Below are 27,279 nucleotides of genomic sequence, written 5' to 3'. Positions count from 1 at the left end.
TGTGCTGTAAGGCTCTGTGAGGTTCTTTTCATTCCCTGAGCTTTGACTTGCCTCCTTGTTGTGATTGACTCCGTTTATTGTTCATTCCCTCTCTCGGCAGGCGAACTGATGGATGGTCGAAGAGGACTTGTCCCCTCAAACTTTGTCGCTCTATTGCAAGATGAAGAATTGTTTCTGTTCCATTCTGTGGACACGGAGATGGACAATAATTTGCTCAATTCAGATGTGAGTCACATGGGCCTCCATCTCCATGGTGATGGTGTGTTGCAGGATTCCAAGACAGATAGTCTGCTGACCAGTCAGACAGAGCCCACCTTGTACAACAATGGCACAGGAACATTGGATGTGAACATTGATGAAATTGGTGAAGATATTGTGCCTTACCCCAGGAGAATCAACCTGATTAAACAGCTAGCCAAAAGTGTGATCGTAGGATGGGAGCCCGCGGCTGTACCTCCAGGATGGGGAACTATTAACAGCTACAATGTTCTTGTAGATAAAGAAGTGAGGAGTAACATTCCCTTTGGAGGTAGAACTAAGGCTTTGATAGAGAAACTCAATCTGGCCAGTTTCACATATCGGATATCGATCCAGAGTGTGACAGACCGAGGGATTTCAGATGAACTGAGATGTACCTTGTTGGTGGGGAAGGACGTCTGTGTGGCCCCTTCCCATCTGAAAGTGGAGAACATCACCCAGACATCAGCTGAGGTCTCCTGGTTGCCCAGCAACAGCAACTACAGTCACGTGATCTTCCTCAATGAGGAGGAGTATGATATGGTCAAAGCCTGTAGTTACAAGTACCAGTTTTTTAACCTAAAGCCTTGCATGGTGTGTAAGATAAAGGCTGTGGCCCAGCCTCACCAGGTGCCCTGGCAATTACCCTTGGAACAGCGAGAGAAGAAGGACAGCGTGGTTGAATTTTGCACCCTTCCCGCAGGTTTGATATTTCTGCGAGTTTGACAATTTACTCCAGATGTAGAATCACAATGAACATGAAGGAAAAGATTCCCCTAACAGTGCCTCTGGGTCTATCTGATTACAAATCAGGGTAGAGACAGAGTGAGGGAATCTGCTCAAAATCCCTTGGCTTTTCTCTCTCTCTCTCTCTTCCCCTCTCTCACGCTCTCTCACTCTCACTCTCACTCTCTCATTCACTCTCTCTCATTCTCTCTCCCTCTCTCTCCCTCTATCTCTCTCTCTCTCACTCTTGCTTTCTCTCCCTCTCACTCTTTCTCTCCCTCACTCTTTCTCTTTCTCTCACACTCTGACACTCTCTCTTTCTCTCTCACTCACTCTCTCTCGCTTTCTCACTCTCACTCACACTCAGACATTCTCTCTCTCACACACACACCCACTCTCACTGTCCCTCTCTCGCTCACTCACTCACTCTCTCTTTCTCTCTTAGTCTCCCTCTCTCTCTCTCTCTCTCTCACTCTCATGTCTGAATCATGGTTTCAAGCCCTCCCCTAGAGACACAAGCACATAATTCAGGCTCCCACTTCCATTGCAGTGCTGAGGGAGTGCCGCACTGTCAGAGGGTCAGTACTGAGGGAGTGCCGCACTGTCAGAGGGTCAGTACTGAGGGAGTGCTGCACTGTCAGAGGGTCAGTACTGAGGGAGTGCTGCACTGTCAGAGGGTCAGTACTGAGGGAGTGCTGCACTGTCAGAGGGTCAGTACTGAGGGAGCGCTGCACTGTCAGAGGGTCAGTACTGAGGGAGCGCTGCACTGTCAGAGGGTCAGTACTGAGGGAGTGCTGCACTGTCAGAGGGTCAGTACTGAGGGAGTGCTGCACTGTCGGAGGGTCAGTACTGAGGGAATGCTGCACTGTCAGAGGGTCAGTACTGAGGGAGTGCCGCACTGTCAGAGGGTCAGTACTGAGGGAATGCTGCACTGTCAGAGGGTCAGTACTGAGGGAGTGCTGCACTGTCAGAGGGTCAGTACTGAGGGAGCGCTGCACTGTCAGAGGGTCAGTGCTGAGGGAGTGCTGCACTGTCAGAGGGTCAGTACTGAGGGAGTGCTGCACTGTCAGAGGGTCAGTACTGAGGGAGTGCTGCACTGTCAGAGGGTCAGTACTGAGGGAGTGCTGCACTGTCAGAGGGTCAGTGCTGAGGGAGTGCTGCACTGTCAGAGGGTCAGTACTGAGGGAGCGCCTCACTGTCGTAGGGTCAGTACTGAGGGAGTGCTGCACTGTCAGAGGGTCAGTACTGAGGGAGTGCTGCACTATCAGAGGGCCAGTACTGAGGGAGCGCCGCACTGTCAGAGGGTCAGTACTAAGGGAGTGCTGCAGTGTCAGAGGGTCAGTACTGAAGGAGTGCTGTGCTGTCGGAGGGTCAGTACTGAGGGAGCGCTGCACTGTCGGACGGTCAGTACTGAGGGCGTGCTGTACTGTCAGAGGGTCAGGACTGAGGGAATGCTGCACTGTCAGAGGGTCAGTACTGAGGGAGTGCTGCACTGTCAGAGGGTCAGTACTGAGGGAGCGCTGCACTGTCAGAGGGTCAGTGCTGAGGGAGTGCTGCACTGTCAGAGGGTCAGTACTGAGGGACTGCTGCACTGTCAGAGGGTCAGTACTGAGGGAGTGCTGCACTGTCAGAGGGTCAGTACTGAGGGAGTGCTGCACTGTCGGAGGGTCAGTACTGAGGGAGCGCTGCACTGTCGAAGGGTCAGTACTGAGGGAGTGCTGCACTGTCACAGTTGCTGTCTTTTGGATGAAATGTTAAATCAAGGCCCTGTAGCCTCCATGGGTGGATGTAAAAGATCTATTTTGGAGAAGAGCAGGGGAGTTATCCCTGGTGTCCGAGCCAATATTTATCCCCTGACCAACATCCCACCCTACCCCAACCATCCACACCTCCCCCAGCACCCCTCACCCCCATCACCCCTACCCCCACCATCCACACCTCCCCCAGCACCCCTCACCCCCATCACCCCAACCCCCACCATCCACACCTCCCCCAGCACCCCCCACCCCCATCACCCCTACCCCACCAACTACACCTCCCCCAGCACCCCCCGCCTCATCACCCCTACCCCCACCATCCACACCTCCCCCAGCACCCCCCACCCCCATCACCCCTACCCGCACCATCCACACCTCCCCCAGCACCCCTCACCCCCATCACCCCTACCCCCACCATCCACACCTCCCCCAGCACCCCTCACCCCCATCACCCCTACACCCACCATCCACACCTCCCCCAGCACCCCTCACCCCATCACCCCTACCCCCACCATCCACACCTCCCCCAGCACCCCCCGCCTCATCACCCCTACCCCCACCATCCACACCTCCCCCAGCACCCCTCACCCCCATCACCCCTACCCCCACCATCCACACCTCCCCCAGCACCCCTCACCCCCATCATCCCTACCCACCATCCACACCTCCCCCAGCACCCCTCACCCCCATCACCCCTACCCCCACCATCCACACCTCCCCCAGCACCCCCCACCCCCATCACCCCTACCCCCACCAGGGTCCACACCTCCCCCAGCACCCCTCACCCCCATCACCCCTACCCCCACCATCCACACCTCCCCCAGCACCCCTCACCCCCATCACCCCTACCCCCACCATCCACACCTCCCCCAGCACCCCTCACCCCCATCATCCCTACCCACCATCCACACCTCCCCCAGCACCCCTCACCCCCATCACCCCTACCCCCACCATCCACACCTCCCCCAGCACCCCCCACCCCCATCACCCCTACCCCCACCAGGGTCCACACCTCCCCCAGCACCCCTCACCCCCATCACCCCTACCCCCACCATCCACACCTCCCCCAGCACCCCCCACCCCCATCACCCCTACCCCACCATCCACATCTCCCCCAGCACCCCTCACCCCCATCACCCCTACCCCCACCATCCACACCTCCCCCAGCACCCCTCACCCCCATCACCCCTACCCCCACCATCTACATCTCCCCCAGCACCCCTCACCCCCATCACCCCTACCCCCACCATCCACACCTCCCCCAGCACCCCTCACCCCCATCACCCCTACCCCCACCAGGGTCCACACCTCCCCCAGCACCCCTCACCCCATCACCCCTAGCCCCACCATCCACACCTCCCCCAGCACCCCTCACCCCCATCACCACTACCCCCACCAGGGTCCACACCTCCCCCAGCACCCCTCACCCCATCACCCCTACCCCCACCATCCACACCTCCCCCAGCACCCCTCACCCCCATCACCCCTACCCCCACCATCCACACCTCCCCCAGCACCCCTCACCCCATCACCCCTACTCCCACCTTCCACACCTTCCCCAGCACCCCTCGCCTCATCACCCCTATCCCTACCATCCACACCACCCCCAGCACCCCTCACCCCCATCACCCCTACCCCCACCATCCACACCTCCCCCAGCACCCCTCACCCCCATCACCCCTACCCCCACCTTCCACACCTCCCCCAGCACCCCTCACCCCCATCACCCCTACCCCCACCATCCACACCTCCCCCAGCACCCCTCACCCCCATCACCCCTATCCCCACCATCCACATCTCCCCCAGCACCCCTCGCCTTCATCATCCCTACCCCCACCATCCACATCTCCCCAGCACCCCTCACCCCCATCACCCCTACCCCGACCATCCACATCTCCTCCAGCACCCCTCACCCCCATCACCCCTACCCCGACCATCCACATCTCCCCCAGCACCCCTCACCCCCATCACCCCTACCCCCACCAGGGTCCACACCTCCCCCAGCACCCCTCACCCCATCACCCCTACCCCCACCATCCACACCTCCCCCAGCACCCCTCACCCCCATCACCCCTAACCCCACCAGGGTCCACACCTCCCCCAGCACCCCTCACCCCCATCACCCCTACCCCCACCATCCACACCTCCCCCAGCACCCCTCACCCCCATCACCCCTAACCCCACCAGGGTCCACACCTCCCCCAGCACCCCTCACCCCATCACCCCTACTCCCACCTTCCACACCTCCCCCAGCACCCCTCACCCCATCACCCCTACCCCCACCATCCACACCTCCCCCAGCACCCCTCACCCCCATCACCCCTATCCCCACCATCCACATCTCCCCCAGCACCCCTCGCCTTCATCACCCCTACCCCCACCATCCACATCTCCCCCAGCACCCCTCACCCCCATCACCCCTACCCCGACCATCCACATCTCCTCCAGCACCCCTCACCCCCATCACCCCTACCCCGACCATCCACATCTCCCCCAGCACCCCTCACCACCATCACCCCTACCCACACCAGGGTCCACACCTCCCCCAGCACTCCCCATCTCCATTACCTCTACCCCCACCTTCCACACCTCCCCCAGCACCCTCCGTCTCATCACCCCTATCCCTACCATCCACACCTCCCCCAGCACCCCTCACCCCCATCACCCCTAACCCCACCAGGGTCCACACCTCCCCCAGCACCCCTCACCCCATCACCCCTACTCCCACCTTCCACACCACCCCCCAGCACCCCTCACCCCCATCACCCCTACCCCCACCATCCACACCTCCCCCAGCACCCCTCACCCCCATCACCTCTACCCCAAACACCAGTTCACACCTCCCACACCCTCTAGCCTACTCCCCCACCCCCAATTTCCCAGGTTATATATCAATGAGGGACCCCCACCCAAACACTGTACATGTGTCTCTGATACAGGGGCATTATCACTAATAACAAAACTCGCCCCCGGAATGTGAGAGAATACTCAGAGTATAACTCCATCGATGGGGCGTCTTGCAGAGGAACAAGGATTCCTGTAGCCGAGGCCACTGGTGAAGATTGGCAGCTGTAGCTGTTGGGAAGTTAATTTTCTGAATATTGTCCCGGCCTCTGAATCAACAGGTCATCAGCAGGCCCCGGGTTTGAACTTGACTCTAGACAGATCAGAGAGTAGAAACTCGAGATTAGGTTCAGAATTCCAGGTTGATATCCAGTGGGATACACACAGTTGGTGGGTGTGGGTGAACCTCCTCATTTTATGGGACACGGGCGCCCATAAAACCCCCAATAGCAGCTGAGGTAAAGATGGTTGTGGAAAGATGTTTGAACCAGTCAGATTATTAATCAGCCCGTGAACCCGTCCACTGCTGTACACTGTTCACCTTGGAAGAGCGGCAAGATCCATAAATACACCACCCTGTCAGATCGTTACTCAGCCTGTCAGTTCTTAAACAACAAAAGATTGCATTTATATAACGCCCTTAGTGTGGTAAAACATCCCAGGGTGCTTCACAGGAGCCATTATCGAACAAAATTTGACCCCGAGTCACGTGAGGCGGTGATAGGACAGGGGACAAACAGATTGGTCAATTAAATCGGTTTCAATGAGCATCTTAAAGGAGGAAAGAGAAGGTTTAGCAAGAGAATTCCAGAGCCCAGGGCCCAGGCAATGGACGGTACAACCACCAGTGTGGAGCGATTAAAATCAGGTATGCTCAAGAGGCCAGAATTAGATGCATGCAGAGATCTCAGAGGGTTGTAGGGGATGGAGGAGGTTACAGAGATAGGGAGGGGTCTAGGGGATGGAGGAGGTTATAGAGATAGGGAGGGGTGTAGGGGGATGGAGGAGGTTACAGAGATAGAGAGGGGTGTAGGGGGATGGAAGAGGTTACAGAGATAGGGAGTGGTGTAGGGGATGGAGGAGGTTACAGCGATAGGGAGGGTTGTAGGGGCCGGAGGAGGTTACAGAGATAGGGAGGGGTGTAGGTGCTGGAGGAGGTTACAGAGATAGGGAGGGTTGTAGTGGCTGGAGGAGGTTACAGATATAGGGAGGGGTGTACGGGATGGAGGAAGTTACAGAGATAGGGAGGGGTGTAGGGGGATGGAGGAGGTTACAGAGATAGGGAGGGGTGTAGGGGGATGGAGGAGGTTACAGAGATAGGGAGGGGTGTAGGGGCTGGAGGAGGTTACAGAGATAGGGAGGGGTGTAGGGGGATGGAGGAGGTTACAGGGATAGGGAGGGGTGAAGGGGATGGAGGAGGTTACAGAGATAGGGAGGGGTGTAGGGGGATGGAGGAGGTTACAGAGATAGGGAGGGGTGTAGGGGGATGGAGGATGTTACAGAGATAGGGAGGGGTGTAGGGGGATGGAGGAGGTTACAGAGATAGGGAGGTGTAGGGGATGAAGGAGGTTGCAGAGATAGGGAGGGGTGTAGGGGCTGGAGGAGGTTATAGAGATAGGGAGGGGTGTAGGGGCTGGAGGAGGTTACAGAGATAGGGAGGGGTGTAGGGGAATGGAGGAGGTTACAGAGATAGGGAGGGGTGTAGGGGGATGGAGGAGGTTACAGAGATAGGGAGGGGTGTAGGGGGATGGAGGAGGTTTCAGGGATAGGGAGGGATGTAGGGGCTGGAGGAGGTTACAGAAATAGGGAGGGGTGTAGGGGTTGGAGGAGGTTACAGAGATAGGGAGGGGTGTAGGGGTTGGAGGAGGTTACAGAGATAGGGAGGGGTGTAGGGGTTGGAGGAGGTTACAGAGATAGGGAGGGGTGTAGGGGCTGGAGGAGGTTACAGAGATAGGGAGGGGTGTAGGGGCTGGAGGAGGTTACAGAGTTAGGGAGGGGTGTAGGGGTTGGAGGAGGTTACAGAGATAGGGAGGGTTGTACGGGCTGGAGGAGGTGACAGAGATAGGGAGTGTTGCAGGGGCTGCAGTGGGTGACAGAGATAGGGAGGGGTGTAGGGCTGGCAGAGATTACAGTGATAGGGAGGGTTGTAGGGGTTGGAGGAGGTTACAGAGATAGGGAGGGGTGTAGGGGTTGAAGGAGGTTACAGAGATAGGGAGGGGTGTAGGGGCTGGAGGAGGTTACAGAGTTAGGGAGGGGTGTAGGGGGATGGAGGAGGTTACAGAGATAGGGAGGGGTGTAGGGGTTGAAGGAGGTTACAGAGATAGGGAGAGGTGTAGGGGCTGGAGGAGGTTACAGAGATAGGGAGGGGTGTAGGGGGATGGAGGAGGTTACAGAGATAGGGAGGGGTGTAGGGGGATGCAGGAGGTTACAGAGATTGGCAGTGACAATGGATGGTCTCTACTTCACAGGGAAGAGTGAGAATCTAGGAAACAGGATTTGGCTGTTGTTGGCTCTGGGGTTAATGCTTGATTGTCCTGAATTGAAGGTTGGAATGTTTGTTGGGGTGACTGGTTCCTTCTGTTCCCAGGTCCCCCAGCACCTCCTCAGGATGTTATAGTCCAGGTTGGAGCGACACCAGGAACAATACAGATCAGCTGGAAACCACCATTACTCAGCTCATCAGGAACATCGAATGGAGCCAGGGTCACTGGCTACAGTGTGTGTGCTAAAGGTCAAAAGGTAAATAGCCATGGCCACCAGCTGCGGTGAGGGGGGCGGTTTATTTAAGTAAATTTGAAAAGTTCTGATGCCAAATATTAAAAGAAGGAAATGAGGTTAACAGCATCGGAGCCGGTCAGTATCGGAGCCGGTCAGTATCGGAGCCAGTCAGTATCTCAGTCTGTATCGGACCAGTCAGTATCTCAGTATCGGGCTGGGTCAGTATCTCGGTCACTATCTTGGTCAGAATCGGACTGGGTCAGTATCTCGGTCAGTATCTCGGTCAGTATCTTGGTCAGTATCGGACTGGGTCAGTATCTCAATCAATATCGGACTGGGTTGGTATCTCAGTCAGTATCGGGCTGGGTCAGTATCGGGCTGGGTCATTATCTGACTGGGTCAGTATCTCAGTCAGTAACGGACTGGGTCAGTATCGGGCTGGGTCAGTATCGGGCTGGGTCAGTATCTCAGTCAGTATCGGGCTGGGTCAGTATCTCGGTCAGTATCGGACTGGGTCAGTATCTCGGTCAGTATCGGGCTGGGTCAGTATCGGGCTGGGTCAGTATCTCGGTCAGTATCGGGCTGGGTCAGTATCTCGGTCAGTATCGGGCTGGGTCAGTATCTCGGTCAGTATCAGGCTGGGTCAGTATCAGGCTTGGTCAGCATCGGACTGGGTCAGTATCTCAGTCAGTATCGGGCTGGGTCAGTATCTCAGTCAGTATCAGGCTGGGTCAGTATCTCGGTCAGTATCATACTGGGTCAGTATCTCAGTCAGTATCGGGCTGGGTCAGTATCTCGGTCACTATCTTGGTCAGTATCGGACTGGGTCAGTATCTCGGTCAGTATCGGGCTGGGTCAGTATCTCGGTCAGTATCAGGATGGGTCAGTATCGGGCTGGGTTAGTATCTCGGTCAGTATCGGGCTGGGTCAGTATCTCGGTCAGCATCTCGATCAGTATCGGGCTGGGTCAGTATCTTGGTCAGTATCGGGCTGGGTCAGTATCTCGGTCAGTATCGGGCTGGGTCAGTATCTCGGTCAGTATCGGGCTGGGTCAGTATCGGGCTGCGTCAGTATCTCGGTCAGTATCGGGCTGGGTCAGTATCGGGCTGGGTCAGTATCGGGCTGGGTCAGTATCGGACTGGGTCAGTATCAGACTGGTATCAGACTCAGTTACTATTGGACGGTGTCCGCTGAGCTCCAAGCTGGACCTACCCTCTGGGTGAGAGCTCTCTGTGCCCCAGTTCAGGAGGACATTGGAGCAACATCTGACTCTCGCACTGCAGGATTCACCTCCATCTATCAAAAAAGCCACCAGAAACCCTGCAATGTGCTCAGGCCTGTAATCCTGGCTGTTGGAAATGTTAAAAGCGAAAACAGCAAGAGTTTCTGGTGATTGGGGAATTTGCAATGAAGCATTCAGAACTCTGTAGGGGATCTCTCAGTTTGTTTGGTTTAATCCGGTAACAATTTGTATCAGGTTGCTTCTTATGACTGGAATGTTCCAAAATAATGTCCAGTTTTAGAATAGCTCAAAATCTTATCCTTCAAACAAGCAAATAGCAGTGAAACAGCAGGGGTTGGCCAGAAGTGACAGGTTCATTCTGGTCCACAATTGCTCAGGAACTCGAAATCTCTTGTTTAAGTTTAATCTAATTTTCCAATATTAAACTGATCCTTTTGTTTTCACACTACCTGCTGTCTCACTCTGTGCTGCTCTCCAACGTTCCCCCTGTATCGAATTCCGAATGTTTGAACATTTGTGAAGGACACGGGATGATTCAGCCCACAGCGACCTCATCCAAAATTCAGCATTGAGCCAATGGGCTTTGAGTTTGCGCTGGAGCAACTCTTGTACTTTCCAATTTTATTTACACCCTGGGTCCATCCCTAATCCTCTCCATCCTCCCTCCTCATCCAAGACACTCCTTTAAAACCCACCTCTTTGACCAAGTGTCTGCTCACCTGTCCTGATATCTCCCGATGTTTCTCCGTGTGGGATATCGTTTGATAATCGCTCCCGTGAGGGACTTTGGGATGTTTCACTACGTTAGGGGTGCTATAGAAATGTAAATTGTTGCTTTTGTTGTGATTTTTTTTAGGTTGCAGAAGTGATGCTGGCCACAGCAAATGGTGTGACTGTAGATTATTTAAGGATACAAAACCTGGAAACCAGAGAGATTATTGTACGGACAATATCTGCCCAAGGTGAATCTGAAGACTCCTATGCTGCAGCTATCCCAACTGACCTTCTGGTGCCTCCAACCCCCCAACTTCGGGCTGCTTCCAGAGCCAAGCCATTAGTAAGTGCCAGAGCTCCCGGTACCAAAGAGCAACCAATGGGCCCAAACCTGAGAAGGGACGAGTCATGGGAGCAAACACCTTCACCATCTCCTCTCTATGGCCGTTCTTTGGAGCCTACATTGCCGAACCATCATGGGCCCTCCGCCAACAGGAGGTCTCCATCGCCGCAGAGAATCCTGCCACAGCCCCAGGGAGCCCCCATTCCAAACACTGTCGCTAAAGCCATCGCCCGAGAAGCAGCTCAACGAGTCGCAGAGAACAACAGGGTAACATCTCCTCTCCCTCTCCAATTACTCCTCGTTGTTCATGTGTTTATACTGTTCAATGGGGGTTACTCTTTATCATGAAGCCAATCACAGTCTTGCCAGTAATGAGGTGGTTTGTATGTGCAGAATTTCAATGTTACCTCATTGCAACTCTGCTTCCTGTGGCTGAGATTCTGTCAGTGAGGAGAGGTGGAGCTGGAAGGCAGGGGGGCAGCCGTTTGGGGGACCCTGACTGGAATTTATGTCCATCAGGCAGCTGCCATTGGGGCTTCCCCCCCTTTAAGGGAGGAGCTGCCGGCCAACCGGAGAACGGGCAGCTTTTTAGCCCCGGCTGTGCCACCAGGCGCGGTGGCTGCTGCCGGGACTGCACCCGGCCAAGAGGATACCGTAATGGACACGCCCCCCTCCTCGGGAGATGGTAAATGGGGTTGGGGAGTCACTGGGGCCAGTCAGGCAGGCCCCTGTAAGGGGTGGTAGGGGGGCTGGTGTTATTCAGGGCAGGGGGGTTGTTGCCATGGGTGTGGCCATTGTTGCCAGGGGTCCCTCCATGGGCCACAGGGTGCCCGATTAGGAGGGCCCCCCTGAGCCTGGCAGTCACCAGACAGTCTCCTCACAGAGTGAAGGGTCCTCACACCCACCCCTGGTAAAATGCCAACAGCGGCAGGAAGAGGCCAAAAAATGGCCTCTTAGTGACACAATGGGCTCTGGACAGGAGGGCCACCTGCCATCTTCCCCAGTGTTGGTGAAGGGCACACCTCCCTCATCCTACCACCGCTCCCTCATCCTACCACCCCTCCCTCATCCTACCACCCCTCCTTCACCCAGCCACACCTCCCTCATCCTGCCACCCCTCCCTCATCCTACCACCCCTCCCTCATCCTACCACCCCTCATTCACCCAGCCACGCCTCCCTCATCCTACCACGCCTCCCTCATCCTACCACCCCTCCCTCATCCTACCACCCCTCCCTCATCCTACCACCCCTCCTTCACCCAGCCACACCTCCCTCATCCTGCCACCCCTCCCTCATCCTACCACCCCTCCCTCATCCTACCACCCCTCATTCACCCAGCCACGCCTCCCTCATCCTACCACGCCTCCCTCATCCTACCACCCCTCCCTCATCCTACCACCCCTCCCTCACCCAGCCACACCTCCCTCATTCTACCACACCTCCCTCATCCTACCACGCCTCCCTCATCCTACCACACCTCCCTCATCCTACCACACCTCCCTCATCCTACCACACCTCCCTCATCCTGCCACACCTCCCTCATCCTACCACGCCTCCCTCATCCTACCACACCTCCATTATCCTACCACACCTCCCTCATCCTACCACACCTCCCTCATCCTACCACGCCTCCCTCATCCTACCACACCTCCCTCATCCTACCACGCCTCCCTCATCCTACCTCACCTCCCTCATCCTAGCACGCCTCCCTCATCCTACCACACCTCCCTCATCCTACCACGCCTCCCTCATCCTACCACACCTCCCTCATCCTACCACACCTCCCTCATCCTGCCACACCTCCCTCATCCTACCACGCCTCCCTCATCCTACCACACCTCCATTATCCTACCACACCTCCCTCATCCTACCACACCTCCCTCATCCTACCACGCCTCCCTCATCCTACCTCACCTCCCTCATCCTAGCACGCCTCCCTCATCGTACCACACCTCCCTCATCCTACCACGCCTCCCTCATCCTACCACACCTCCCTCATCCTACCACGCCTCCCTCATCCTACCACGCCTCCCTCATCCTACCACGCAATGTTTCCTCACCGCCCCCCTCACTCCCCTCCTATGCCACTCCCGAGGCCCCAGAAAATCCCAGCCTAAGTTTCTGATTCCTTGGTGTAAACAGTTCTGAGTTCTGTAGCTGCTGTGTTGTTCCTCTGTCCTCTCCAATGGTTCAGGTCCTGAGCAGTGTTCTTTATATTGAGGTCTTATTTAGCTTCATGAATCAACTCAACACCATCATTTCTGTGCAGAATTGTCAGTTCTCTGATTTGTGAAACAAATGCAACCTGGCAGTTTGGGAATGTCAATTCCGTTTAAAAACATCTCGAAATAAATAAACTGATATCAGTAAATGTGACCATAAAGTTCAATTGGTCTAAAAACCCATCCCTACCCCCTTTCCGATCCCCCTTTTTCCCAATAATTTATATTCTTTTCCCACCTATTTCCATTATTTTAAATGTATTTCCATCCATTGTTTTATCTCTACCTTTTAGCCTATTTCGATCCCTTCCCCCCACCCCACCCCCACTAGAGCTATCTGTACCTTGCTCGTCCTGCTTTCTACCCTTAATTAGCACATTGCTTAGATAATATCACCACCTTCAACACCTCTTTGTCCTTTTGTCTAGGACATCTTTTGGTTATCTCCACCTATCACTGGCCCTCTATCCAGCTCTACCTGTCCCATCCCATCCCCCCCACCACCCCCAAAACCAGCTTATATTTCACCTCTTTCCTATTTTTACTTAGTTCTGTTGAAGAGTCATACGGACTCGAAACGTTAACTGTGTTCCTCTCCGCAGATGCTGCCAGACCTGCTGAGTTTTTCCAGGTATTTTTATTTTTGTTTTAGATTTCCAGCATCCGCAGTTTTTTGCTTTCATCTGGTTCACTAATGCCCTTTGGGGAAGGAAATCTGCCGTCCTTACCTGGTCTGGCCTACATGTGACTCCAGACCCACAGCAATGTGGTTGACTCTAACTGCCCATTGGACTGGTGTAGTAAGGGATACTCAGTTGTAACAAACCATTACCAGTGGTTCAAGAAGGTAGCCCATTGCCTCACCTTTAGGGCAACAAGGGTGGGCAATAAATGCCACTCTTACCAGCAATTAAACATTCAACAATTAATGTTTAAAAAGTTTGACATGCAAAATTCTACTTACATAGAATCACAGAATGGTTACAGCGCAGAAAGAGGCCATTCAGCCCGTCATGTCTGTGCTGGCTTTCTGAGGTAGCGGTTTACCCAGTGTCATTCCCCCACCTTCTCCCCGTAACCCTGCACATGCTTCCTTTCTGGATAGTAATCCAATTCCCTCTTGAATGATCGATTGAACCTGCCTCCCCGACACTCTCAGGCAGTCCATTCCAGATCCTAACCACTCGCTGCGTGAGAAAGTTTCTCCTCGTGTCTCCATTGCTTCTTTTGCCAATTACCTTCACCTGAGTCCCTCTCATTCTGGATCCCACCGCCAATGGCAATAGTTTCTCCCTAACTGCTCTGTCCAGGCCTCTCATGATTTTGAACACCTCTATCAAATCTCCTCTCAACCTTCTCAAAGGAAAACACTCCCAACTTCTCAACCTATCTTCATAACTGAAGTTCCTCATCGCTGGAACCATTCTTATGAATTTTTTCTGCATCCTCTCTGACGCCTTCATTAATTTTTTATTGCTGAAAATTAACTGGCAAAAGTTGAAGTTATGTTGTAGTTAGTGTGTGCTGCCAGGATATTGCATTTCTCTGTTAACAAGGACTCCCAATTCTGCTTCTTTTTATTCATTCATGGGATGTGAGTGTTGCTGGCAAGACCAGCATTTGTTACCCATCCTTAATTGCCCTTGTTACCTTCAGCACAGTTACTGAAATAATATAAAAACAGAAAATGCTGGAATTACTCAGCAGGTTGGACAGCATCTGTGGAGAGAGAGACAGAGTTAAGGATGAAAGGCCATCGACCTGAGTGATTAACTTTGTTTCTCTCTCCACAGATGCTGTCCGTGTGTCACTAATGCTCGTCTCCCCATCATTTTCAGGCTGAGAAACGAAGTATATTTAGTGAGAGAAGCAAATCTTTGCCCCAGGAAAATTCAGATGATGAGGAGGATGTTTATGACGGACAAATCATCAAAAGGCCCAGCGGCTCAGTGGACGATTTCTTGAGGGGATCCGAGCTGGGGAGACAGGTGAGAATTTAGAAATAACCACTGCAATTCCCGTTTACCATTTAAAGATTTCAAACGTTTTATTCTGTCAATGGAAGACCTCAAAGTGAGAGAGTAGATTCTATGTAATCACGATTCTGTCTGACCAACTTCCAGTCTTTTTTATTTAATCATTCACGGGTTGTGGGTGTCGCTGGCTGGGCCCAGCATTTATTACCCATTCCTAATTGCCCTTGAGAAGGTGGTGGTGAGCTGCCTTCTTGAACCGCTGCAGTCCATGTGGTGTAGGTACACCCACAGTGCTGTTAGGGAGGGAATTCCAGGATTTTGACCCAGTGACAGTAGAGGAACGGCGATATATTTCCAAGTCAGGATGGTGAGTGGCTTGGAGGGGAACTTGCCATCTATCTGCTGCCCTTGTCCTTCTCGGTGGCTGTAGTAACCTGATATGTAATACACCTTTAAGACAAGTATTGTAATGTAAGATCACATGATTTTAATACCCAATAGCAAAGCACCACAGGCTACCTCTGTGTGGGAGAGTCTTGAGTTAGTCACTGATGAGTGAAGACAGAGTTTTATGTTGTGAGCACACAAGTGTAGTTGTAGAGTTTAGTTTGTAAATAAACAGCATGTGTTTGTTCTAACAACAATTTCCGGATGTTCTCTGTCTCTGTACCGACTCGGTCACCCCAAATCAAGCTCGCAACCTGGATCCTTTAGCCCCGACAAACCAAGGGCACTGGATCCAACAAACTAGTGATGAGAGTAAAAGCACAAAAAATCACAGAAGCACGAGACACAAAGTGAGGAAGAACAAAGGAAATCAGAAGAGCCGAGATCAGGCTGTACCTCACACGGCAGTCGTAAGTAAAAGAACATTCCCTTCTGAGCATTGAAGTAATCCCCATGGAGCATGCCGCAATTTGGAGGAGTGGAGCCTTTCGATTGAGCCTCGGACGACTGGTCTCCCTACGTTGAACACCTCGCGTTCTTCTTCCAGGCGAACGACATTGCCGGGGAGGAGGAGGCCTACGATCCTTCTGTCTACATGTGGGAGTAAGACATATGGACTAATTCGCAATCTGTTGGCGCCCAGTTCCCCAGACTTAAAAGGTTTTAATGACTTAGTGAACCTGGTAAAGAATCATTATCGGCCCAAGCCGTCGGTGACCATACAACGCTTTAAATTCAACTCAAGAATTAGAGCTGCGGGGGGGGACAGTTGCTTGTTATGTGGCGAGTCTGAAGCAATTAACTGAATATTGTGAGTTCAGTACCTCTATCAATGATATGCTGAGAGATCATTTGGTGTGCGGGATGAATGAAAATGCGATTTAGAGGAGATTGTTGGCTGAAACAAATTTTCAGAAGGTGTTGAAAATCGCTCTGGCAATGGAAGCGGCAATGCAGGACTCCGAAGCCATACGAGGAGTGCAAAACGGCGCCGTCCTCCATGTTGTGTGGGGAGATTCAACCAAAAAGAGTGCGAAAGCGCAGAGCTTTGTTCCAAAGCAGTAAGCAGCCACCGCTAGCAGACAAATTAAAAAGGAAAACTCAACAGCAAAAGCATGGCATCATAGTAACAGAGATGGAAGTAGACAGCCCTGTAATGAAACACAATTTAAAAAGATCAAATGTTTCTTCTGCCATTGATATGGACACCTCATGAGAAATTGTAAAGATTGAACCAGGCAGACTATCAGACAAAGGCAAAAACCCAATGAGATAAACAGTGTTGAAAAGTCTGAAGTGATAGATGCTGATATCTATTCACTATATAATTTAAAGGTAGGAAGAGCAGAGCCTATGTAACCATGAGAGTGAATGAGAAGCCTATCAGAATGGAGGTGCAGCTACTATGGTGATTGATGAGCACGCTTTTCAATAGCTGAATCATGGAGAACATAAGCTGAATTTAGAAGGAACTGATGAAAAATTAAAGACTTACACAAGAGAAGACATACAAGTCAAGGGCGTATATAAAGTCACAGTAAACTATGAAGGCCAAACAGTGAGGTTGCCCTTAATGGTAGTAGCAGGCAAGGGACCTAGTTTCCTTGGACAAAACTGGCTGAAAGAAATTAAATTGGGATGGAATAAGATCTTCCAACTAAGAACTAGTGGACTTTCACAGCTACTACAAAAACATGCCTTCGTTTTCAAGGAAGAACTTGGAAAAATTGAGGGACTCCAAGCAAAAATTCACATAATCCGGAGGCAACACCAAGATTCATGAAGGCAAGACCAGGACCTTATGCCATGTGGGATAAGGTAGACGCCGAACTAGACAGATTAGAAAAGCTGGGAGTGATACAAACAGTGCAGTTTTCAGAGTGGGCAGCTCCAATTGTACCTGTTCTCAAACCTGACCGAAGTATTAGCATATGTGGGGACTATAAATTAACAGTTAATAATGTTGCAAAATTGGATAGATACCCCATACCTAAAATTAAAGATTTATGCACTAAACTGGCAGGTGGAAAGGCTTACACGAAATTAGATTTGAGTCATGCCTGCCAACAATTGGAATTAGAGCAGGGATCCTGGAGGTTTGTCACCATAAATACACATAAAGGATTGTACCAATACACCCATTTACCATTTGGCGTATATTCTGCTTGCACCATATTCCAAAGACCGTAGAACCTTTACTACAGGGATTGCCCCACGTTGTAGTTTATTTGGATGAGGTTCTCGTGACCGGACTCACAGAAAAGGAACAATTGATGGAGAAAAAGGAGAAATTCTGAAGCGTTTTTCGCAGGTTGGAGTGAGATTGAGAAAGGAAAAGTGCACATTCTAGTCGAAAGAGGTAACTTACCCAGGTCACAGGGTCGGTTCACAAAGCCTACATCCACTTGAAGAAAAAGCGAAAGCAATTAAAGAAGCCCTAGAACCAAAAAAAACATCCGAACTGAAATTATTGTTGGGGATGATTAATTACTCTGGACATTTCTTGCCTACTTTATTCACAGAACTGGCACCATTGTATTGTCTGCTCAAGAAAAACCCGAGATGGTCATGGCAAACACCACAAGAAGAAGCTTTCACAAAAGTGAAAAAGTTGTTACAGTCATCTACACGTCCAGTACATTTCGGCCCAAAGAAAGAGTTGATATTAACGTGTGACGCATCAGCTTAAGGAGTTGGAGTGGTGCTTTCACATTGAATGGATGATGGATCAGAACGACCTATAGGTTATGTGTTGAGAACACTTAGTACTGCAGAGAGAAAGTCCTCACAAATTGAAAAGGAAGGCCTGGCGATCAGTTTTGGTGTTAAAAAGTTTCATCAATATGTCCAGGGTCATCATTTTACTGTCATAATGGACCACAAGCCATTATTAGGACTATTCGGTGAAGACAAGGCTATACCACCATAGCCTCAGCAAGAGTACAAAGAAGGGCATTGATCTTAGCAGCGTATGGTGCACTCAGTCGATGACCCTTGCAGGTAAAAGATGAGAATGTTCCAAATGCTCAAGTTTTGTTATTGAACTTCCTAGACTCATCACCGTTCTGTGCTAAACAAATTAAAGATTGGACGAACAAGACCCAGTCTTATCCAAAGTGAGGAATCAAGTTCTTTACAGTTGGTCAAAAACACAAGGATCCGAAGAAATGAAATCGATTTTCCAGAGAAGATAAGAGATAACCAGCCAAGAAGGTGTTTCATTGTGGGGAGCTTGAGTGATTGTTCCTCCAAAAGGACGAAAGCCATTGTTATTTGATCTTCACAGTGCACATTCCGGAATTTCCAAAACAAAGGCAATAGCATGTAGCTACATGTGGTGGCCAAGAATGGACGGAGAAATCGAAAACTTAGTACGAAGTTGTATGCAATGTCAACAAGTGCAAAAATTACCTGTAACAACTCGTTTACACCCTTGGGAGTGGCCAGGAAGGCCTTGGGTATGAGTCCACATCGACCATGTGGGACCTTTTATGGGAACAATGTTTCTCCTTATCATAGACGCTCATTCAAAATGGGTGGATATATATGAAATAAGGTGACCCACATCTTCAGCGACAATAGACAAGCTACAACAAAGCTTTGCTGTAAATGGTTTACCTGAAGTGCTAGTATCAGATATAGAACAGTATTCACAAGTGTTGAATTTAACCGATTTACAAGCCTCAATTGTATTGTTCATATGAAAACATCGCCTTACCATCTTTCTTCAAATGGACTTGCCAAGAGAGCGGTTCAAATGTTCAAATCTGGTGTGAAGAAATTGTTTGGAGATTCGATAGCGACTAAATTAGCACAATTTCTCTTCCATTATCAAACCACCTCTCATTCGACAACAGGTGTCACAGCTGCTGAACTGCTGGTGAAGCACCATCTCCGATCGAGACTGAGCCTAATTGTGCCAAACTTCGGGGGGGAAGTTAGAAAGAAGGCAGGAAAATCAGAAAATGAGACATGATTGTCACGATCGGGACAGAATATTTAATGTAGGAGGGAAGGTATTTGTGAAAAATTTTAGAGAGGGACCAGCATGGTTGTTCGGTGAAATAAGTGCAGTAACAGGACCTTTTTCCTACCACATGAAAGTTGAATATCGAATAATAAGAAGACGTGGGTCACTTAGGAAGTGGAGAAGCCAAATATCCAGACGTGATTCCACCAGAATTCGAGACTGAATCGACATCTCCTGGTGAAAGAACTCAGCCAAGTACAAATGCATTTGAAGGGCCGATTGTACCTGAAAGAGTCGAAGGAACAAGTTTACCGGTACCTTCTGTAGAACCTGATGCTCAGACGACTTCAATAAGGGAGAATCCAAAGCAAACTTCAGAAGCTGTAGAGCTGAGACGTTCTACACACACAAGGAAACCCCCAGAGAGACTGACTTTGTAAATAATTGAACTGTGTGAATAACTTGATATATTGAAAAATTGTAAAAATTTATTTTTCAGTAAAGGGGGAGGGATCTAGTAACCTGATATGTAATATACCTTTAAGACAAGTATTGTAATGTAAGATCACATGACTTTAATACCCAATAGCAGAGTACTGCGGGCTGCCTCTGTGTGGGAGAGTCTTGAGTTAGTCACTGATGAGTGAAGACAGAGTTTTATATTGTGAGCACACAAGTGTAGTTGTAGAGTTTAAATTGTAAATAAACAACGTGTGTTTATTCTAACGATCTCCTGGGCCAGGATTTTGCCCTTGGCGGGCAGGCTTGGTGGGTGTGAGCAGGAGTGGTCGGGAAGCTGACCAGCCAGTTAAGGCCTGTCCAGCATGAAAGACATGCTACAGCGCTCAGCACTGTCTGTGTGGGGGTGAGGGGAGGACCATGAGCTGGGAACTTCACCCCTGCGCGTGGGTGCGCGCAGGAAAAGCTCCCTGAGACACAGAGCTGCCTCGGGGAGATGAAGAGTTTTGAAAATTAAAAATAAAGAATTTAAAACTGTTAAAAACATGTCCCCCTCGTGAGCAGGGACATGTTAGAAATTAGTTTGAAATTTTTTTATTTTTTTTTTAATGACAGATCGAAACCTTATCCCACCCGTGGGTGAGGTTTCACGAAAAATCCAAAGCCGCTTGGCCTTTTCGCCTGCCCATAGGGTTGGACGGACAGTGAAAAATTTAAATCAATTTGATTCTTAATGGCCTTAATCGGCCTGTTAATTATCAGCAGACATGTTACCGACTCCTGCGCGTGCCCGCCGACCGAAATATCGCGCGAGTGCGCGGTAACGGGGTGTTTGCCCAATGTCATCGGCCATCATTTTACACTTGCTGGGGTCGGGCGGGTGTGTGCCCGCCCAACAAGCAGAAAATTCTACCCCTGATGTCTCTGTCTCTGTACCAACTCGCTCACCCCGAACTCAGTGTGCAACCCGTATCCTTTAGTTCCAACAAGCCAAGGGCATTGGATCCAACAGTGGTAGAGGTTGTGGGTTTGGAAGGTGCTGTTGAAGGAGCCTTGGTGAATTCCTGTAGTGCAGCATCTTGTAGATGGTACACACACTGCTGTCACTCTGCATCGGTGGTGGAGGGAGTGAATGTTTGTGGATGGGGTGCCAATCAAGCGGCTGCTTTGTTCTGGATGGTGTTCAGCTTCTTGAGTGTTGTGGGAGCTGCACTCATCTAGGCAAGTGGGGAGTATTCCATCACACTCCTGACTTGTGCCTGGTGGATGGTGGACAGACTTTGGGGAGTCAGGTGGTGAGTTACTTGGCGCAGGATTCCTAGCCTCTCACCTGCTCTTGTAGCCACAGTATTTATATGGCTAGAGCAGCTCAGTTTCTGGTCAATGTTAACCCCCAGGATGTTGACAGTGGGGGATTCAGCCATGGTAATGCCAATGAATGTCATGGGGAAATGGTTGGGTTCCCTTGTGTTGGAGACGGTCATTGCCTGGCACCTGTGTGGCACGAATGTGAGGTTGTCCACTTTGGCGAGAAGAATAGAAAAGCAGAATATTATTTATCAGGAGAGAGTTGCAGAATGCTGCGGTACCAAAGGATCTGGGTGTCCTTGTAGATGAAATACAAAGTTAGCATACAGGTACAGCGAGTAATAAAATCATGATTATAAGATCATCAGGAATAGGCTGTTCAGCCCATCGAGCCTTCACTGCCATTCAATAAGATCATGTCTGCTCAGCCATAGGGTGGTAATGGGCTGATAATAGGCTGGTAGGAAAGGAGTTTAGGAAATCAGGAATCTGTCCTTTTATATCAGGCTGGACAATGTGTTGCCAAATCTCTATTTGTTGGAAAAATCAGCTCAAGGTTATAATGCTGAGTGAGTGTTTTAACTTGACAGCTTAGTGACCAAAAGACAAACGTTGTGTTAGCTGCTGTGGAAATGATCTGCCAATGATCGAGTTTTCTGAAATGTTCTGTATTATTTCTTGTACTTTCATATAGTTCCTGTTTCTCTCTTCACTCAATGTCTTTGAGATCCTCCTACTGATTTTTATCAGTTCCGACATTGCTGCATTCCCATGTTCCCATCCTAACCCTCGTTCACAGGTTCCAGCTGATGTGATGATTCCGGTTGGAACTTTGATGTGTTTTAAGGATGTGTTAGTTAGCTCACTGATAACATTCAGGCACGAGCTCTGTGATTCATTCCCTTACGTTTAACTGACTGATATGATTGGCTGGAGTTCCACATAGAAGGGTCCTTATTCTTCATTCATACCACCTGATTGTCATGGTGATGAACCATGAATTTTAGGAGATCTAATTTCCAGCAAGTTCCTTTAGTTTTGTTGACTGTGTTGATGATCAGAGTTAGGATATTCCTCCGGTGTTAGTGATTGGGTAACCATTAACACAGAGTAAAGTGGGTACACAGGAACATAGGAGAGGGAGTAGGAGAAGGCCAATCAGCCCATCATGCCTGCTCCACCATTCAACAAGATCATGGCTGATTGTCTGCCTCAATGCCACTTTCCCACACTATCCCCATATTCCTTGATGTCACTGGTATCTATCGACCTCTGCTTTGAACATACTCAATGACTAAGCCACCATATCCCTCTGGGTTAGAGAATTCCAAAGGTTCACCACCCTCTGAGTGAAGAAATTCCTCCTCATCACAGTCTAAACTGGCCTGCCCGTTATCCTGAGACTGTCTCCTCTGGTTTTAGACTCACCAGCAGGGCAAACATTCTACCCACAGCTGCCCTGTCACACCCTGTAAGAATTCTGTAAGTCTCAGTGAGATCGCCTCATTCACCAACTGGCAAGTACTTTAGTATAATTCAGTGTCCAGGGGCCTTGGCCCTTCCAGACCATTTTGTGGTTTCAGTCCTTTCAACTGACAATTCTTAGTGTTTAAATCTGTAGGCACTTCTGTTGTGTTTGTACATACGAGCATACGAAATAGGAACAGGAGTAGGCCCCTCGAGTCTGCTCCACCATTCAATAAGATCATGGCTGATCATCTTGTGTTTCAAATTCCACATTCCCATCTACCCCCGATAACCTTTGATTCCCTTTCCTAACAAGAATCTATCTACCTCTGCCTTAAAAATATTCAATGACCCCGCCTCCACCACCTTCTGAGGCTGAGAATTCCAAAGTCACACAACCCTCTGAGAGAAAAAAATTCTCCTCATCTCTGTCCTAAAAGTGCGACCCCCTAATTTTAAAGCAGTGAACCCCCTAGTTCTGGGCTCACCCACAAGAGGAAACATCCTTTCAACATCCCCACTGTCACTCTCTAGAGGACCAACACTCACTTTACTTACTCTTTTCCTTTTTAAGTACCTGTAGAAACTCTTGCTATCCGTTTTTACATTTCTAGCTAGCTTCCTCTCATACTCTAATTTCTTGCTCCTGATTAACCTTTTAGCCATTCTCTGCCGATCTTTATATTCTGTCCAATCATCCCTCCCCTTATAGTTTTTCTTTTATGTAGGAATATACTTATTCTGAGTATTCTGAAATATTGCCTTAAATGTCTGCCACTGCTTCTGTATCCCCCAGCCTAGTATCCCAGTTCACTTCAGCTAGCTCAGCTTTCATCCCCACATAGTTGCCCTTATTTAAGTTTAATATGCTAGTCTTAGACCCACTCTTCTCCCTTTCAAACTGGATGTAAAATTCAGTCATATTGTGCTCACTGCTACCTAGCGGTGCCTTCACTCTGAGGTCATTAATTAATCTGCATTACACAATACCAAGTCTAATATAACCTGCTCTCTGGTTGGTTCCAGAACATGCTGCTCTAAGAAACTATCTCAAAAGCATTCCATGAACTCCTCATCCAGGCTACTACTGCCAATCTGATTTTTCCAGTTTATATGTAGAAAATCACCCATGATTATTGCTGTTCTTTTATCACAAGCACCCAATATTTATTCTTGTACACTTTGTCCTACATTGTGGTTACTGTTAGGGGGTCTGTAGACCACTCCTACTAATGACTTCTTTCCCCTACTATTCCTCATCTCCACCCCAAACCGATTCTACATCCTGATCTCCTGAACCAAGATCATTTCTAACTATTGCATCAATGCCATCCTTGATCAACAGTGCTACCCCTCCACCTTTACCTAACTTCCTGTTCTTCTTGAATATCATATACCCCTCAATATTCAGGACCGAATCCTTGTCATCCTGCAGCCATGTCCCTGTAATTGCTATCAGATCATATTTATTAACTTCAATGTGGGCCATCAATTCATTTACTTTGTTTTGAATACTACATACGTTCATATACAGAGCCTTTAGTTTTGTCTTTTTGTTACCTTTGCAACATCTAGTCTTGACTGTTGATGTATTCTTAGGTTTTTTCTCTCTGTCCCTTCCTGCCATTCTCTGACTCTCATTTCCCATATTACTGTTTTCCTCTCCTGCTTTGGCTCTACCCCTTGATTTTGCTACATCTACTCAAGCTTGATTTCCCCCCCCACCCCGTTTAGTTTAAAGCCCTCTCTCCTTCTCTAGTTATGCAGCTTGTTGGAACACTAGTCCCAGCACAGTTCAGGTGCAGACCATCCCAATGGTACAGCCCCCACTTTCCCCTGTACAGTGCCCCACGAACTGGAACCCACTTCTCCCACACCCGTTTTTGAGCCACATTCATCCCTCTAATCTTATTCTCCCTAGGCCAATTTGCACGCAGCTCATTTGACGTTCTGCTCCTTAGTTTGGTGCCTAGCTCCTCTTTCAGAACCTCTTTCCTTGTCCTGCCGATGTCATTGGTACCTACATGGAACACAACAGCCAGATCTTCCCCCTCCTACTGTAAGTTCCTCTCCAGCCCTGAGCAGATGTCCTGAACCCTGGCACCAGGCAGGCAACACAGCTGTTTGGACTCTCGCTCTTTGCTGTAGAAAACTGTGTCAATCCCCCTCACTATACTATCCCCTACTATCACTACCTTCCTTGTTGCTCTCCCCCACTTGAATGACTTCCTGTACCATAGTGCCATGCCCAGTCTGCTCATCCACCTTGCAGACCCCGCTTTCGTCCACACAGGTAGCAAACACCTCGTACCTGTTTGACAATTGCAAAGTCTGAGGCTCCTCCACAACTGTCTGCTCGGTTCCTTTACCCGCCTCACTCACGGTCACGCCCTCCTGTCCCTCACCGCTGACCATAACAGACGACCCTATTCTAAGAGGTGTGACTGTCTTCTGGAACAAAGTGTCCATGTATTTCTCCCCCTCCCCTATGTTGCACAGTGTCAGCAGTTTAACTTCCAGGTCAATAACCCTGACCCGGAATTCCTCCAGCTGCTTACACTTCCTGCAGATGTGTTTGCTGTGGATCGCCATGGCATCCAAAAGTCCCACATTCCACAGCTGCAACATAACACCTGTCCTGTCATTGTTACTTATGTTATTTAGTTAATTTAATTTAACTACCTTTTTGATTAACAGAGAATAATTCCTACCTATGCTACCATTTACAGCGTTTATTGAAAGCTAGTACTACCTAGACCTAAATGTTATACATAACTTAATTACACAAGTATGTGTTTTCAACATTTATTATCATTATTTTATACTATTTATTTTACTTTAAAGGTTTAGCTATTTTTAGTCACATATTTATTAATATTTTTTATTTTTATTTAGTTTAATTAATAAACACCACTACTCCCAATAATCTTTACTATTGCTATTACAAAAACATTATTATGAAGAAAACTATACAGTTACCAAAATATTTTACCAGTATTTAAAAGATAAATGAGTGAAACAAGTAAAATACTCATCAACCAATCACTTAGCTAGTTCCCTATGACATCACACTTGATTTTTGCCAAATCTGGTCGGCCCACCGAGGCTCACCGAGACCCACCGAGACCCATCGAGACCCACCGAGACCCACCGAGACCCACCGAGACTCACCGAGACCCACCAAGACCCACCGAGACCCACCGAGACTCACCGAGACCCACCGAGACCCACCGAGACCCACCGAGACTCACCGAGACCCACCGAGACCCACCGAGACTCACCGAGACCCACCGAGACTCACCGAGACCCACCGAGACTCACCGAGACCCACCGAGACCCACCGAGACCTACCAGCAACAAGCAGCAGCTAGCTCTTTTATCTCCCAGCTCCTCTCCTGCTCCTTCTCACGCTATTTTATCTCCCGGCTCCTCGCTCATGATCTTTTATCCATTACTGATGTAGATTCATCATTCTCGTTACTTGGACCAATTCTTCACTCAACTGGGTTGCAATTGGGAAAGGAGTTTTTATTCACAGGGCTGAATATTCCCCCTGTCAGGGGGAAGTTAAAGGGCGGACACGCACAGACACGCTTCCGATTGTCGCCCCCAATCGGAGGCGCAGCGCCATTTTACGTGGGTGGGCTAATTAAGGCCCGCCCAGCGTGATGTCCACAGAAGTGCTATGCGCTCCCTGTGCGGGAGAGGGGGGAATCCCAAAATCCAGATTGCGCTCTTTCACACATGCGCACGAAAGAGCGCACTCACCTCCCTGAGGCTAAGTGCTGCCTCAGGGAGATTGGCTCAAAATGTACAAAACCTAAAAATAGAAAAGTAAAATTTCCCGACAATGTCACATGAGTTGGGACATCTCCATAATTTTCACATAAACTTTATTAAAAATGTTTAAAACCTACATGAAACCTCATCCCGCCCGTGGATGAGGGTTTCATGTTTTATCTAGTTCGTGCCGGGGCTCCTGGCCGACCCACCAACCTTAAGGCTGGACGGGCAGGTCCTTTAATTACATAATTGACTCTGTCAATGGCCTCAATTGGCCACTGACAGGGTAGCGGGCCCGCAGCTGATTTTGCTGCGTCTCCGCCTTCCTGAAAATTTAAATGGGGCAGGATGACATCGGGAGTTCCCCCCGACATCACCGTGCGTTATTTTACCTGAGCCCCTCGTTCACTGACGTGTAAACTCCTGCCCACAGGATTTCGGAACTGGGACATTGCATCCCAGGTTGTGGAAAAACTATGCTGCCCACTATGTCATTGCCCATTATCCAGTTTACATTTGCAATTATTTTGGAACAATTCCACTTACACAAAGCCCATTCATCACAGCACAACTTAAATTTACTCTATGCAGTAAGTAAAACAAACACTTCCCCTCAAAACGCTGTATTAATACATTCTGAGTCAGTGAACTTTCTGAAGAAAGGTCCAAATCCTTTGCTAACAATAAGCTCTGAGCTGAACCCACATCTCTCAGGACAACAATTTTTCCGGCCTCCTTCTTGGACAAAAATGATGTGACTTCCCCTTCCGATATAAACCCCTTGGAATCTTTTACACTTCTACCCACTCCTACTGTAAACACATTAGAAGCACCGGGTGTCTCAGGTTTCACTTTCTCAGGAAACAATCTCTGTGGAAGTCTCTGACACTTGCACCAGTGCCACCATTTGAATATCCATTTCCTTTTCTGGTACAGCCTTTTTCTAAAGACCCCTTAAGTGTTTTTATTATGGCCACCAGTTTACCGTTCAGCTTCCAGCAATGGGCTTTGAGATGCCAGGTTTTATGGTAACAAAGGCATACTGGTTTCTTTACGTCACTTTT

General features: G+C 49.7%; 1 protein-coding gene across 1 annotated transcript in view; it reads left to right on the top strand.

Annotated features, from left to right (window-relative positions):
• rimbp2b (RIMS binding protein 2b) overlaps positions 1-27,279 on the top strand; it is a 213,230-nt gene that overhangs the window by 144,745 nt on the left and 41,206 nt on the right. The window contains exons 8-11 of the mRNA XM_078554672.1: positions 101-940; positions 8,152-8,303; positions 10,382-10,849; positions 14,644-14,793. Of these exons, the coding sequence (XP_078410798.1) occupies positions 101-940; positions 8,152-8,303; positions 10,382-10,849; positions 14,644-14,793 (1,610 nt within the window). The remainder of the gene's footprint in view (positions 1-100; positions 941-8,151; positions 8,304-10,381; positions 10,850-14,643; positions 14,794-27,279) is intronic.

Source organism: Cetorhinus maximus, chromosome 12 (genome assembly GCF_964194155.1).
Source record: "Cetorhinus maximus chromosome 12, sCetMax3.hap1.1, whole genome shotgun sequence".
NCBI classification, from domain to species: Eukaryota; Metazoa; Chordata; class Chondrichthyes; order Lamniformes; family Cetorhinidae; genus Cetorhinus; species Cetorhinus maximus.
The sequence above is the reverse complement of the archived record's forward strand: the minus strand, read 5'-3'. Positions and strand labels throughout refer to the sequence as shown.